The sequence below is a fragment of the Eurytemora carolleeae genome, unplaced genomic scaffold, assembly GCF_000591075.1.
Source record: "Eurytemora carolleeae unplaced genomic scaffold, Eaff_2.0 scaffold281, whole genome shotgun sequence".
NCBI lineage: Eukaryota > Metazoa > Arthropoda > Copepoda > Calanoida > Temoridae > Eurytemora > Eurytemora carolleeae.
In genome coordinates this window covers 6-15,941 of record NW_019396255.1, presented here as the reverse complement: position 1 = coordinate 15,941, position 15,936 = coordinate 6, and the positions used below count along the sequence as shown (strand labels likewise).

At 33.0% G+C, this 15,936-nt stretch overlaps 2 protein-coding genes across 2 annotated transcripts; both read right to left on the bottom strand.

Annotated features, from left to right (window-relative positions):
• Nucleotides 1–76: 76 nt before the first annotated feature.
• On the bottom strand, nucleotides 77–9,127 carry LOC111699467 (anamorsin homolog). The gene is made up of 9 exons (XM_023470153.1): nucleotides 8,990–9,127; nucleotides 7,637–7,723; nucleotides 6,513–6,612; nucleotides 5,843–5,938; nucleotides 3,764–3,867; nucleotides 3,548–3,660; nucleotides 2,731–2,812; nucleotides 1,071–1,129; nucleotides 77–244 (listed from the first exon to the last, which is right to left on the bottom strand). Exons 1-9 carry the CDS (start codon nucleotides 9,110–9,112, stop codon nucleotides 151–153), a joined length of 858 nt encoding a protein of 285 aa, XP_023325921.1. The 5' UTR covers nucleotides 9,113–9,127; the 3' UTR covers nucleotides 77–150.
• A 783-nt stretch (nucleotides 9,128–9,910) lies between these two features.
• On the bottom strand, nucleotides 9,911–15,273 carry LOC111699466 (leucine carboxyl methyltransferase 1; the record flags this gene model as incomplete). Its single annotated transcript, XM_023470152.1, is given in 6 exon segments — nucleotides 9,911–10,670; nucleotides 10,811–10,925; nucleotides 11,811–11,903; nucleotides 12,795–12,877; nucleotides 13,708–13,773; nucleotides 15,207–15,273. Coding segments are annotated over 6 exon segments (517 nt in total), but the record flags the coding sequence as incomplete, so codon positions are not given.
• Between the last annotated feature and the right edge of the window lie 663 nt (nucleotides 15,274–15,936).

Sequence of the window (15,936 nt, the reverse complement as noted above, 5' to 3'; positions counted from 1 at the left end):
AAATATAAAAAAAATCAATGTTTTCTAATTCCCGAATTTATATAAAAGATGAAATATTTTAAAATAAATATTGATATTGTATAATCTGTGATCAGTATATTTGGGATCTCAACTCGTCTGATAAAATATCAACTGTCAGCTGTCTGAAATTTATCTCAGATCTGGGTTCAGTTGTCTATCTGATAACTGTATTTTTTCTCCAGGTTTGAATGCTGGCATACCCAAGTACGGACAAGAAGCACACCTTAAATAATTTTGATGTTTTTTTATTTTAAGATTGGTGCATATTTGGCAATTTGACTAATTGTAGCTCATGTGTGGCAATTTGGCAAATTTGGCCATTTGAATAATTGTAGCTCATGTGTAGTAATTTGGCAAATTTGGCCATTTGACTAATTGTAGCTCATGTGTGGCAATTTGGCAAATTTGGACATTTGAATAATTGTAGCTCATGTGTGGCAATTTGGCAAATTTGGCCATTTGACTAATTGTAGCTCATGTGTGGCAATTTGGCAAATTTGGACATTTGAATAATTGTAGCTCATGTGTAGTAATTTTGCAAATTTGGCCATTTGACTAATTGTAGCTCATGTGTGGCAATTTGGCAAATTTGGCCATTTGAATAATTGTAGCTCATGTGTAGTAATTTGGCAAATTTAGACATTTGACTAATTGTAGCTCATTTGTGGCTATTTGGCAAATTTGGCCATTTGACTAATTGTAGCTCATGTGTGGCAATTTGGCAAATTTGGCCATTTGAATAATTGTAGCTCATGTGTAGTAATTTGGCAAATTTAGACATTTGACTAATTGTAGCTCATTTGTGGCTATTTGGCAAATTTGGACATTTGAATAATTGTAGCTCATGTGTGGCAATTTGGCAAATTTGGACATTTGACTAATTGTAGCTCATGTGCGGCAATTTGGAGAATTTGGGCATTTGAATAATATGCTTGGGTCTGATTTCATGGTGAAATAATTGGAGAAAAAATTACTTTCAATTAGATATTTTGCCATAAAAATTCAGTTTACTCTAAATTTGAAAAAATGTATTTTGTTAAAATGTTTACCTAAATGCATCTCCAAGATAACAAGAACCACAAGAGGAGTTCACAGACTTAGTTTTAACCTGTAACATATTATAAATGATTCAGGTTACACAAATATATTCTTTACGTTTTTAGTAAAAATTACTAAATTAAGAATTTATTTATTTACCTATGTATTTTTCGGAGCTAAACATTTTTAAAAGCTATATGCACTTTTACTTAATTTACTAATCAAAACAAAAAAAAATTGATTATGTCGCTGTATCCGGATCCAAATTATTACCATAATAAATATTGGTTTTAACTGGTTTCAATATTAATATTAATATCAATAAATATTAATCATTTCCCTTCAATTTGCTATTTTTCAAAACATACGAATTACTCCAGGCACTTTTATTAAAATTAGGTGAGTAAAAAAAGAGTAAAAAGAGTAAAAAAGAGTAGAAAATAGTAAAAAAAAAAGAGTAAAAAAGAGTAAAAGAGTAAAAATACGTAGTTTTTAAAGTTGAAGAATAGTAGAAAGTGGTCGGTAGAACTTTTAAGTGAGAAAGATACACAAAGAACTTTTATATCTTTGTTTAACCCTATTCCTGCTGGGTGGGGGGGGTCAATTTGACTCCCCCCCTGTAGTTTTTTTTTACATAACTCAAAAAGTATTCGTCTGAGGCTGTTGAAATTTTCTGACTTTTCCTACATGTATCCAAAGCCCTCCCTTTAGGCCTAAAACCGGGCTTTAATACTAACTGCCTGAGTCCTCAGGCACACTGCCTGAATGACTGTTTTTTCCTGTAACAAACTAAATCTTTTGTTTTGACCCACTTCCACTTGTCAGATTTTGATAAAATTTAGCTTTTTGGAAAGCCTTTGACATAAGGAAACGAATTGCACAAGTTTTGCGAAAAAAAAATTGCAAATTTTTTGCAAACAACCTGTCAAAGGAAATTTGCACATTTTTAGTTTTTCTTGATTAAAAATCAGGTTATTTAAAATTTTGCAAAATTTTTTGCATATTTAAAATGGCATGGTCAAGGGCTTTTCAAAAATGTATAATTTTTCATTTTTTGGACAAATTTTTTTTGCAAACATTTTTACTATAAAACTGGATTTTGCGATAAAAAATTCAATTTTTGCAAATTTGCAATTTTTTTTGCAGATTATAAAAGTAGAGCACAAGAGCTTTCCAATGATGTATTATTTTTCATATTTGGACATCAAACATGGGATTTAGAGGGGGGGGGGCAAATTGACCCCCCCCCCAGCATATCCTGGTTTTCAAGTACCCCAGCAGAGATAGGGTTAAGTAGAAAAGTGTTCGGCAGTCTCTGGGGGCAATGTAAACAAGCGAAGCGTTTTGTACGTCTGTAAAATGCTTTTGTTTTGTTGAATCACGAAAGGAGTTCTTTTGATAACTGTATTGATATGTTTTGAAGAGAACTTTTTTTTCGCTTGCGTATGGGAATGCTTTAACCATGAATTTAATAAAAACTGGTTTCCGGTCAGCAATGTCAACTTTTCTAAATGTTATTTAAATATATCTAACTATTCCTATGCAGATGAAGATGAGTTGAATCTAAAAATCGATCTCCCCTTATATGGGGGTTTCAGGGATACCTTCCTTGGGTAGAAAAGTAAACAGTAAAAATGATGTAAACCCTGTAAACCCTAAACTGATTTATACCTCTTTCCCATCCTCTAGTTCCTCTTTGAGTCCACAGGAGCAATCCTTACAGGCCTTCCTCTTACCAGTAGTTCCACATACCCTGTATTGTTATAAAAATCAATTCATTTAGCATCAATAAATCAAAAAATCAATTCATAAAAAAATCAATCAATTTAATTTATAAGGAATCCATTCATTTTACAATGAATTCATTCATTTTAAATGAATCACTTCATTTTACAAAGAATTTATTCATTTTAAATGAATCATTTCATTTAACAATAAATCATTTCATTTAATAATGAATCAATTCATTAGACTATGAATAATTCATCAATTAATTTCAAAATTAATTTTACATCCAATCAATTGATCATTATTTTGCCAGGGAGCGGAAACGTCATGTGTGTGTGTCTGTACCAAAAGAGTGTGTGTCAGTTTACTGTACCAAAGGTTTGTACTGTAGGTTTATACAGTACGTAAGAATCTCGGAATTTGTACAGTCTAGGAGAGTACATTTGTTTATTGTTAATTGTTTACTTAAACATATGTTTAATATACATGTAATATATTATTTACATATTTAAGTCAACACTATAAAGCCAAATTTTCATGCAAAGAATATAATTTATTAAAGTTTACTCGTTATTCAAGTTTAATTATAATCGACGACATTGTTCTACAATTTCCTTGACTGCAGTCATGTTGTGTGTCTGTACCGGAAAAGTGTTTGTAAGTTTACTGTACTGGTCTGCAAAGCAGTGCGACTGGCTTTCTCTTGCCGGACCAGCGCCATTTCCTTTCCCTTTATTCCTGTTCCCTGTATTTTACTTACTTCAATGAACTAGGATCAGGTTTGACGAGGTCCTGCTCCTCGAGCAATGTGTTCTCGTCGATGAGCTCGACAGTGTCATCCTCGAGATCATCAAGGGTCCAGGTATCAACCTTCTAATCAAACATTTGCATAATTTAATTATCCATAAACTAGTTTTTACCAAACTAAATAAAAACACTAAATATTTGAACAATTGTTTTGCCCCACTTAACTCACTTTTGTCTGAGCTGGTTTTTTGGCGAAGGAGAGAGGTTTGGAGGCTCCAATCTCAAACTCAGGCTTACTTCCACGCCACATATAGACTTGACCTTCCCCAGTATCTAGAGAAATAAAGGTTCTCGATAAACTATAATTTAAGTCTATCAATGGGTTCATTCGCAGGAGCATGGATAAATTCAAGATGGTGGAAGAAACCAATTTCATAAATTGGTTTCGGATCCTGGGTCAGCCTTGAACAAAATGGATCCGGATCCAGATCATAAACATTTCTTTAAGATAGATTTACTGATTTTTTAACAAAATAAGTATTTCAAAATAAATTTCGCTTGTTTAAGAGAGATTTACTGATTTTTTAACAAAATAAGTATTTTTAAAATAGATTTCGCTTGTTTAAGAGAGATTTACTGATTTTTTAACAAAATAAGTATTTTAAAATAAATTTCCCTTGTTTAAGAGAGATTTACTGATTTTTTAACATAATATGATAATCTTATGAGGAAAAAAATGTGATAATGGAAATTCTTAAACGAGATGAAATAATCTTGATGTATTCTTTAACGAAGGTCGCGGGCCTGAGTTAAAGAATGCATCAAGATTATTTCATCGAGTTTAAGAATTCCATTATTACATTTTTATCCTCATAAGATTATTATTATATCATATTTGTGAGGTTCCATTGGCACATACCCAAGAAATTATATTAAAAAATAATTTTGGTGAAATCTGACTATTTCAAGTTGGAACAGTTCACATTATGAAAGGTTGCAAATAAGTTTTATGCTCTTGTTCTGACTATCACTATTTTTTTATTTTTCTAATGTTAAAATGTAAAAAAAAAAAACATTTTAGAAGTAAAAATTGGTTCTTAGTTTGAAATTAATGCATGTGGTGTGATTGTTTCCTTAGTTTAGTTTCTTTGTTTACCAATTTCTAATGATTTTGCTCGTTTTTTAAGTTGATACTACATTTAGATACAGCATGTTAAATGTGCCCTGAGTTTTTTTTGGATGGAGAGAAGGTATAGTAGTGGGTTGTCTTAATCTACTGAACAATATCGTGTCTTCATTTATAGAAGAAATCATTTTCTGGATATTAGATCCTAAATCTTTCAAAAAGAGGAGATAAAAGCAGGTTGTCTAGTAAGAATCAGTTCGACATGAACTGATGAAGATCTTTGTATTTTATTCATGAAGCAAGATTAACTGATTTGTTTTCAATGCTATGGAGTGCTAAGACTCCATTAAAAGTGTGACACTAATATTTCAATAATAAGTTTTTATACTTTTTTATTGGTTTTGATTGTGGTTTCACTTCATTATCTCGAACTATGCGAGATGTGGTGACTCAGACTGAAAAGCTCTGACCATACTATTACAAATATGCAGAGATTTGCAAAATCTCACCAAACTTGGTTTGAAATGAAGATGAACTAAAAAAAATAATAAGTAGGCAGTCGGGCAGTATGCTTTAAGACTCGGCAGTTTGATGAAAGTGTCTAATGTAAGGCTAAAAGCATCGTCCATATTTTTGGGAAAGGTCACAAAATGTTAATTTCCACTCTTCTGTCAGGACTAGGGTTGAGATTCAAATTGATATTTCTGAATTAAGGTATATCAATACTTCAAAAAACGAAAAAGGTAAGTGAGAATGAAAAGGTAAGTGAGTATGTTTTACTAAAGTAAAAAAGGTAAGTTTGCATGTTTTAATATTAACGAAAAAGGTAAGTGAGCATGTTGTTTTTAAGTTAAAAAAGGTAAGTTTGCATGTATTAATATAAAAGAAAAAGGTAAGTGAGCATGTTGTTTTTAAGTTAAAAAAGGTAAGTTTGCATGTATTAATGTAAAATAAAAAGGTAAGTGAGCATGTTGTTTTTAAGTTAAAAAAGGTAAGTTTGTTTTTTTAACAAAATAAGTATTTTAAAATAAATTTCGCTTGTTTAAGAGAGATTTACTGATTTTTTATCAAAATAAGTATTTTAAAATAAATTTAGCTTGTTAAACAGAGATTTACTGAGCAGTTAGCCCCCCCACTCCCTTAAAAAAAAACTCCTGTTTACGCCCCCTGAAAAAGAATAACCTGAGCTAAGATTAACAGGTTCCTGTATATCTGTATACCCTGAGAGAAGAAGACCGGATCGAACAGTGTTCTTAAAGCTGTCTTCTATACTTTCAACTGAAAAATAAAAAAAATGAAACTAATCAAAACCTTGACAAAAAAAAATCAAATAATGCACAAATCTGGATAAGCGCATGGTGAATATGAAGTTTGAACCTTTCAAGAAGAGGAATGGGGGAGGGGTCTGAAACCCTTCAATAAATTTTTGCCTTCAAGGCTTGCCTGTTTGTTGTTGTTTTTTCTTTGTTTGTATCTTTGTTTGTATCTTTGTTTGTATCCTCCAATATACGTAACCTTGGCTGAACTAAAATTCAAAAGTATACAAGCATGGTGTGTACTGTGCCTATGGACTGGGGGAGATGGACTGTGTGTACTGTGCCTATGGACAATTTTGTGCTTAGTTTTGTAAGTATCCTGTAAAAATCAAAACGGTAAAACCTATCGGGCCCAATTTTATTAAAATCATCCCCATGAGGTTCATTTATGGCCCGTCAGAATTTAAAGGAATATTTGGATTCTAAAAAAGTAAGAATTTTTTTTATTTGTTTATGAGTCACAAAATACTTGGTCACAGATAAATCAACATTGAAAGGCTAAAAGACGGGGAAAACCACTCAGGATGCCTAGTTACCTATATATAGCTGTCCCTTGGGAGTTAGAACCTTGAGGATATAAGCAAGAATATCCTCGTCATGATGCAGAGAAGGTAACCCGACACAACCAGAAAACACCTGAAAATGTCGAGTCAGAATATATCTCCCATCCCACCCCCGGCCCCTTATTCTAAAACTGGGTCAACTTTATATTAAATAATTTTAACGCTAAAAAAATGAATAATAAAAGGAAAGTTACAGTGTTTCATAATATTTTTTTAATTTAATAATTCCATCTCCCATATCCACAAATTTAATAAAGCATGCCTAATAATGAATTTTACACCGAGACGAGAGAGAAAAATATTCACTAAACAAATTATACTTTCATAAAAATTACGTTTTATAATCAGATAACAAAATAAAAAGGTAAACTTAAATTTAGAATCAGGATCCAACGGATTGGATCCACAACACTTAAGTTTAGCCCCCTAGCCACCTGAATCCGGATCTGCAAAAAGAATGCAGATACACGGATCCGGATTTAAGTGACAAAACATCAACTAAAACATTGAAAACAAACTGTTTGCCAAGTGCCAACTGATGAGAGATCATTATTCATTAAAACCTATCTTCCTTCCGTAAAGATAGAAAAATTAAATGTCGGAAACTTATTTTGAGTAAAAGAAACTTCAAGGTATATTAATGAGCTGGATCCAGATCCAGATTCTTCCTTAACAGGACAGATCAAAGATTTGGATCCAGATCCGTTCTTTACAGGACAGATCCAGGATTTGGATCCTTTCTTTACAAAACTGATTCAGGATCCGGATACTTTCTTTACAGAACAGATCCAGGATTCGGATCCTTTCTTTACAGAAAAGATCCAGGATCCGGATACTTTTTGTACAGGACAGTTCCAGGATCCGGATCCTTTCTTTACAGGACAGTTCCAGGATCCGGATCCTTTCTTTACAGAACAGATCCAGGATCCGGGTACTTTCTGTACAGGACAGATCCAGGATCAGGATCCTTTCTTTACAGGACAGATCCAGGATCCGAATCCTTTCTTTACAGAATAGATCCAGGATCCGGATCCTTTCTTTACAGGACAGCTTCAGGATCCGGATCGGCAACAAAATTAAATGAACCTGACCCTAACCTTAGTAAAAGAAGCTTTAGCATGATCTCCTATTGTCAGTCGGTTCGAGTTCTCCACCGAGACATTTCCCTGCTCACCTACTTTACTCTAAAAATAAAAAAAGATTTTTTAAAAACAAATTTGTTGCGTTATGACCCTAGGGTTCACATATAAAAAATTCCCGTTCCGTGAATTTTCTCCCAATTCCGTTCTACGAATTCTTAGAGGAATTGTCGAATGTGGATTGGCTCCTAAACCTAAACTTAATCCATTCTACGAAATCTTGAAGTGATTAAAAATTTTCTTCCAAATCTTATCTTAATCCGTTCTGCAACTTCTTGAAGGGATTGAGGATTTGCTCCCAAATCTTATCTTAATCCATTCTACGGCTCACGTACAAAAGGTAGAATCACAAAAGGTAGAATTACAAAAGGTGGAATGACAAAAGGTAGAATGACAAAAGGTAGAGCAATCAAAAGGTAGAACGATCAAAAGGTAGAATAAACAAAAGGTAGAATTACAGAAGGTAGAATTTTTTTATTTTTAGAAGGAAGAAAATTTTCTAATTTTAACAAGAAAATCCGCGAATTTAAAAATAAAAAAATCAGAAAACTGCATTTCTCGGTTGAATTCAGCATGGAGAGGTTGGTCAACTATGGGGTGAATCAAAAGAAGAAAAGAACATTGATTGACGACCAGAAATATGAATAGAATTTTGAGAAAATTAAGAATGGAACAGAGTTCAGCCAGTGGAGCAAACAGCACTGAGAACGCTCGCAAATAAAAACAGAGAGATAAACCTACAAGGATTAAAAACATGACTGAAATGTAGAATAATATCCCTGCACCAGACTATATGAAACAGCTTGCCAAAATTATTGGCATGGATTAAAATCATGTACATTTGTAAAATAAAAATTAGTCCTAATAAATAAGAAACATTATTTTTTGACTTTATTGACATTTAAAAAAAAAATTTAATTTGGAAAATTCTACCTTTTGTAATTCTACCTTTTGAACATTCTACCTTTTGTTTGTTCTACCTTTTGATCGTTCTACCTTTTGTCGTTCTACCTTATGATCGTTCTACCTTTTGTACTGGAGTCCATTCTACAACTTCTTGAAGGGACATAGGATTTGCTCCCAAATCTGACCTTAATCCGTTCTACAACTTGTTGAAGAGATTGAGTATTTGCTCCCAAATCTTACCTTAATCCGTTCTACAACTTCTTGAAGGGATTGAGTATTTGCTCCCAAATCTTACCTTAATCCGTTCTACAACTTCTTGAAGAGATTGAGGATTTGCTCCCAAATCTTACCTTAATCCGTTCTACAACTTCTTGAAGAGATTGAGGATTTGCTCCCAAATCTTACCTTAATCCGTTCTACAACTTCTTGAAGGGATTGAGGATTTGCTCCCAAATCGCTCCAGACAACCAACACTCGATCCCCAACCCCACATTGTGCTTGAATGTCCATGATTCTGAAACCAGACATAAATCAACTTTTAGAAATTATTTAAACATTTAGGATCTTCATACTTTTCAGAGAGTCCTCAATACTCTGGAGTGAAAATTGTGCCTTAAGAGTGTAAAAAGATAAATATTACAGACAACATCTCAGATTATTACGCAGAATTGTGGCCAAAAATTCCTACAACGGTTTATTGGTTTGATTGAACGTTGCACACCAAAAGTTCAATATATAATAGTTTTCTCGAGGACAAATGGACTATAAAGAACGTACTCTTTGATGCACATTTTTTTGTGTGAACGCAGCTGCATTCAGGGGCAAACCTAATAATTGCGTAATAATTTATTTATAAAATAGTTCAATATTTTTTTTAAATCAATACATTTGCAGAAGTTAAGTTAAAATACATTTAATAATTCAACGGGGTCGAATTGACAACACCCCCCCCCCCTCCCCTTTATTTCGGGTTGAACAGCTGATTAATAAAGATCAGCGAAACTGTCGGTATAGATTTACTTTAAACAATAAAACATTTAACATTCACTTATTTGTTCTTATGATCAAATAAAGATCTTGAAGTAATACCAATGACAATAATATTATTAGTAATTATTAGTAATTTACATGTCAAAGGAAAAAAATAATAATGATAATAATGATGACAGTAATGATGACAATAATAACGACAACGACAATAATAACGACGACAACGACGACAACGACAACGACAACGACAACGACAACGACAACGACAACGACAACGACAACGATAATAATATCATTAAATAAAAATTATTCATCTCGAAAGTTAATAAATCAACATATTTTGAACATATATTTCAAATACTTGACTGAGACTGTGCAGTGTTACAAATATATAGACTGAGATTTAGGAATATTATTATTTGGTTACATTTAACAAGCGTAGTTAACTTTCAAAGCTGAAAGGTACAAGTAAGGGTATTGGATATGGGATAAATAAAACGTTTACAGATGTTCAAAAATCTTCGAAAATATAGTAAGTGACGATTTCGCAATGGCCAGTCTAAGCTTTCTAAAGAAACCTCTAGAAATTTTGTGCCTTGCAGAATTGTTGAAATGCAGCGTGAATGGTCAAACCTAGATTATTTAAAAGTCACACAACGCTAACAAATTGCAAGCTTAATTATCCGTTTATAAAAGTTAAACCTCTATATTAAATGAGGTTATGAGGAAAATTAACGACAAATTTTAGCAAAGTTTTATTAGTCCAGTGCTCTATGAGTGATGACATTTGTGAATGAGACTAGCAAATATTCTTTTCCAATGACTTAATGTCAACATATTTTCAAAAATATTAAGGGACCTTAAATATTTGGAGAATAGTGTATTTCTTCCATAAATATTTTAAGTTCAATTTCTTAATTTCCTTCGATTTAATGTTTTTACTCGACATATGCTTTGTTGACATTTAAGACTTTCATTTCGAAAAACACTTCAAATACGACATCTAGTCAAAGTTAATTGAATCGAAATTAAAGTTCGGTGAATTCTTTCTTGCAACGGTGATACAGTAATGGTGGAATAGTTGTTGTAGCAGCTCCTGAAATAATATAATGTTTGTTTTATTTTACATTTTCGTTCATTATGAAAAATCTTTGTAACTTGTAAAGATTTTACAAAGTAAAAATCTACAATTTGGAAAAAATATTTTCATTTTCATTAAGATTAATAAAAATTAACCTTTTCATCCAAGAACTCAATTCTCTCGACTCTCTGTATATCTTGCTGCGGGAGTAAACTGTACACTTCGTTCATATTCCAACATGTTGCAGTACCCCATCCTGCTCTTGTAAACCTGCAGTTCAGAGTACATAATTTGTTTGTTTACTAGTGTATATCTGCAATACCCATCCTTCTTTTATAAACCTGCAGTACAGAGTACATAATATTTGTTCGTTTACTAGTGTTTATCTGCAGTGCCCCATCCTGCTCTTATAAATCTGCAGTACAGAGTACATAATTTTTGTTTGTTTACTAGTGTATATCTGCAGAACCGCCATCCTGCTCTTGTAAACCTGCAGTACAGAGTTCATAATATTTGTTTGTTTACTAGTGTATATCTGCAGTACCGCCATCCTGCTTTTATAACCCCGCAGTACCCCATCCTGCTCTTATGAACCTGCAGTATATCTGCAGAACCGCCATCCTGCTCTTGTAAACCTGCAGTACAGAGTTCATAATATTTGTTTGTTTACTAGTGTATATCTGCAGTACCGCCATCCTGCTTTTATAACCCCGCAGTACCCCATCCTGCTCTTATGAACCTGCAGTACAGAGTACATAATATTTGTTTGTTTACTAGTGTATATCTGCAGTACCGCCATCCTGCTTTTATAACCCCGCAGTACCCAATCCTGCTCTTATAAACCTGCAGTACAGAGTATATAATATTTGTTTGTTTACTAGTGTATATCTGCAGTACCCCAATCCGGCTCTTGTAAACCTGCAGTACAGAGTTCATAATATTTATTTGTTTACTTGTGTATAATGCAGTACTCCCATCCTGCTCTTGTAAACCTGCAGTACAGAGTACATAATATTTGTTTATTTACTAGTGTATATTTGCAGTACCCCCATCCTGCTCTTCAACTATACGTAGTCTCTATTTGTTAGATGTAAACCTTTGTACTAGAATTTAAATATAGTGTTCCTTACAGTACATTGTACAAATTGTACATACCTAGATATTTGTGCACTGGAATCTTTACAGGCAGATACACCGGACAGCTGACAACCACGTGACATTAGATTCTCAAGCATTACGGAACCAAACCTAGGCAACAAGTATGATTTTAGTTCCGGTCTCCGCAGATATTTAACTTTATAAAGGCCTAAAAGCCAACTAATTTTTGCCAATTTCTCATACTTTAGTTTGTTTATCAGTCGACTAGTTTCAAAATATCTTAATATTCTCCGGTCAAAAAATATCTAATTTTATATCTATCTGCCGCAAGACTTATTAATATTTGTAATTAACTGTCGTTAGAAATATTAATCTGCGTATCTACCTGTCGTTAGAAATATCAATCCTTGTATCAACCTATCTTTAGAAATATCAACCCTCGTTATGAATATCAATCCTTGTATCAACTTGTCGTTAGAAATATCAATCATTGTATCTCCCTAACATTAGAAATATCAATCTTTCTGTCTACCTCTCTTTAGAAATATCAATCATTGTATCTACCTGTCGTTAGAGATATCTATCATTGTATTCACCTGTCGGTAAAAATGTCAATCATTGTATCTTCCTGTCGTAAGAAATATCAACCCTCGTTATGAATATCAATCTTGTATCAACCTGTCGTTGTTTGAAATATCATTCATTGTATCTACCTAACTTTAGAAATATCAATCTTTGTATCTACCACTCTTTAGAAATATAAATTATTGTATCTACCTGTCGTTGGAGATATTAATTTTTGTATCTGCATGTCGTGAGAAATATCAATCCTTGTATCTACCTGTAGTTAGAGATATCTATCACTGTATTCACCTGTCGTTAAAAATGTCAATCATTGTATCTTCCTGTCGTAAGAAATATCAATCTTTGCATTTGCTTGTCGTTAGAAATATCAATCATTGTGTTTACCTGCCGTTAGAAATATCTATCTTTGTAAATGTCTCCCTGTCGTTAGAAATATCTATCTTTGTATATATCTACCTGTCGTTCATATTCAACTGTTCGTAGTTGATGAATGCAATACTAGAGAAGGATGAGGAGAGAAACTCAAGCATTTGATCAACCTGGATATACAGGGTGAACCATAATACATAGATGTTTAATTTAATTTTATCAACCTAGATATACAGGGTGAACCATAATACATGGAGGTTTATTTTGATCAACCTTGACATACAGGGTGAACCATAATACATGGAGGTTTATTTTGATCAACCTAGATATACAGGGTGAACCATAATACATGGAGGTTTATTATTATCAACCTAGATATACAGGGTGAACCATAATACATGGAGGTTTATTATTATCAACCTAGACATACAGGGTGAACCATAATACATGGAGGTTTGTTTTGATCAACCTAGATATACAGGGTGAATCAAAATACATGTAGGTTTATTATTATCAACCTAGATATACAGGGTGAACCATAATACATGGAGGTTTGTTTTGATCAACCTAGATATAAGGGTGAACCATAATACATGGAGGTTTATTATTATCAACCTAGATATACAGGGTGAACCATAATACATGGAGGTTTGTTTTGATCAACCTAGATGTAGAGGGTATACCACACCACAAAAGATAAATTAAATAAACCTAGATAAGGTGATCTACATATTTAAGTACTGGGTGAACCACATCTCATCGAGTTTTATTTTATTTACCTAGATTTACAGGGTGAACCATCAAGGTTTATATCGATTAACCAAAACTTACATGGTGAACCACACAATATTGAATTTTCTAACAATTTGCATCAAAGAATCAAGGAATATTGAACTTTTCAGAATTTCAAATCTAAACTTGATTTGATAAATTTTGTTGACTTTGCCAGAGGATAAATTGTGTCAGATCTAGAAAGTGTAAATAGAATAATTAAATATACCTTAGCACTGTCTGCGTACACAAGTGCACACTCCGCCATCACTAGAGTTGGACACTGGTAATCAACCTACAGTACAATTTAAATAGTGTATACACTAGTTATCAACCTACAGTACAGTTCAACCAAGAAATACTGCACAGTGAACACCAGTTAACGTGAACTAATAAAACAGCGATTTTTCTTCCAATCGTTTATATATTGTAATTTTAATTTTTGAGGTAAGAACTTTTAATAGCGCTCATCTAGAACGTCTGAACTCGATATTCACAATTGAGCTTGAAGCAATCTATGCTTCAAAGCTTTAAAAAATAAACAATTAAAATATTATTGATCACTAGCTGAAGGGCCCAGAGTTGCCCGTGGAACATTTTTTTTAAATGTTTTAAAAATGTTTATTTTTTTAGCCTTTAACACCTATGAGTGTCCACAAAAAATGTCAGTCCAATCGTTCCTGCCGTTTGGCCGGCTATACGCAACATATATACGAATGTCTTGTTTTACTAAATAAAAAAAGTGGAAAAAAAATTTGAAAAAAATATTTTCTATTTTTTTTAAGTCTATATCACCTCCCGGCCATCCATGGGTGGCCACAAAAAATTTCAGCCCAATAGGTCCAGCCATTTGGCCGGCTATACGCAACATATATATGTCTTGTTTATTATGTAGATGAGCAGATTTATACGGATTCCGCAAGACAAAGATCTTGAAATGGATAGGTTCTACTTTCGTAGTTGGCCATAGAAGAATCCTTCATCATCAGCCTGTGGACGGATTACTGCAATATATATATATCCCAGTTCTATTTTGAAATAAGAATCTGGTTTATGGATCCAATGAACCAGACAAGAACATTCTATGAGCTGTCAGGCAAAAGTACCAAATATTATGGATCCAATGAACCAGGCAAGAACATTCTATGAACTGTCAGGCAAAAGTACCAAATATTATGGATCCAATGAACCAGGCAAGAACATTCTATGAGCTGTCAGGCAAAAGTACCAAATATTATCTACCTAGGTTTGAGCATAGGATAGTAAGGAAACAAACAGTGTGTTCATTTAAATAAAGGATAGAGAACAAAAAATAAATGTTTGAAATAAATTAATGAATTCAAAAAATTGAAAAGATTAGTTATAATTTAAGACATTCCGAAAAAAAAGCTTTAAAGCTTTAAAAACTAAAAAAGGTTTACAACTGAAATTTTCATCAGTTAAAGATCTGATTTGGTTGAATTCTAGGACGATTTAAAAACATTTGAATTAACTTGACTTTGGAATGATAACCCTGACATTGTATGATCTGCAAAAACTCTGAACAGTTTTAAAACAAGATATTATGAGATCTATAAACATACCTAAATGTTTATGACCAACCAAAGCCCACGAGCCTCTAAACATGGCTATCCATGTAGCCGGCTCTCTTAGCGTGCACAATCCAAGTAAGTAAGTATCCATGGGACTCCAAGGGTTTACGAGAAAAAATTAAATATATTCTACTACCTCGCTTTCTTCCAGTTTTTCTTTTAAATTTTCTTTATTTGAGAAATCTGCAGCAACAAGATGATATCTGAAATAAAATAAGAATTAGTTAAACAAAGTGTTCGTGTTATTATAAAGTAAACAGAACTTTTTTGCTTTAAGATGAAAACAAAGTACATTAAGTTTAAGTTTGGTTGTTAAAGGGAAAGTCAGAAAGAGTGACCCTTCATGCAAATAGTGAATTGCCCAATTAACAATGGTGCCCGTACTACACTTTAACCTGAGACTGATGATCAAGGACAGAGAACCCCGTGTGTTATTATTATTTTTATTATTATATCGTACAGCGTTTACCTTCAAAGAAGGAATAAACGCTACGCCTCCCTTAAATGGTGTTGTTTTAAATGTCTTGAAACTAGAGTGTACGCTAGCGTATAGTGTGAAATCAACTCTGCTGACCTTACATATATTACTCGAAAATCTTAAATATCTATGTCCAACGCAATTTACAACGGTTCCCTTTAAACCATTTTTCAGTTCATGCAACAATGTTGAAAACAACAACGTGTGGTATCTGGGAACCACAAAGCGTGCATTGAACTGGTATATAAAATCTACACTTAATAAGATTTTTACAAGTACTTAAACCTGTTTATATCTATCATGTGTGTAACCTGTTGACATTGCAGATCGGGTTAGTCCTATGCCGCGGGCCTAACTCCTCATGCGCTGTCATATATATTTGTAACCT

Bases quoted from the DNA above. Each gene is read 5' to 3' on its own strand.
- LOC111699467 (XM_023470153.1), bottom strand. From the start codon at position 9,112: ATGTCTGGTTTCAGAATCATGGACATTCAAGCACAATGTGGGGTTGGG. The intron at 7,724-8,989 runs GTAAGATTTGGG...TTTTATTTTTAG, and splicing joins AAGTTGTAGAACGGATTAAG to AGTAAAGTAGGTGAGCAGGG. The intron at 1,130-2,730 runs GTATAAATCAGT...AATATGTTACAG, and splicing joins AACTAGAGGATGGGAAAGAG to GTTAAAACTAAGTCTGTGAA.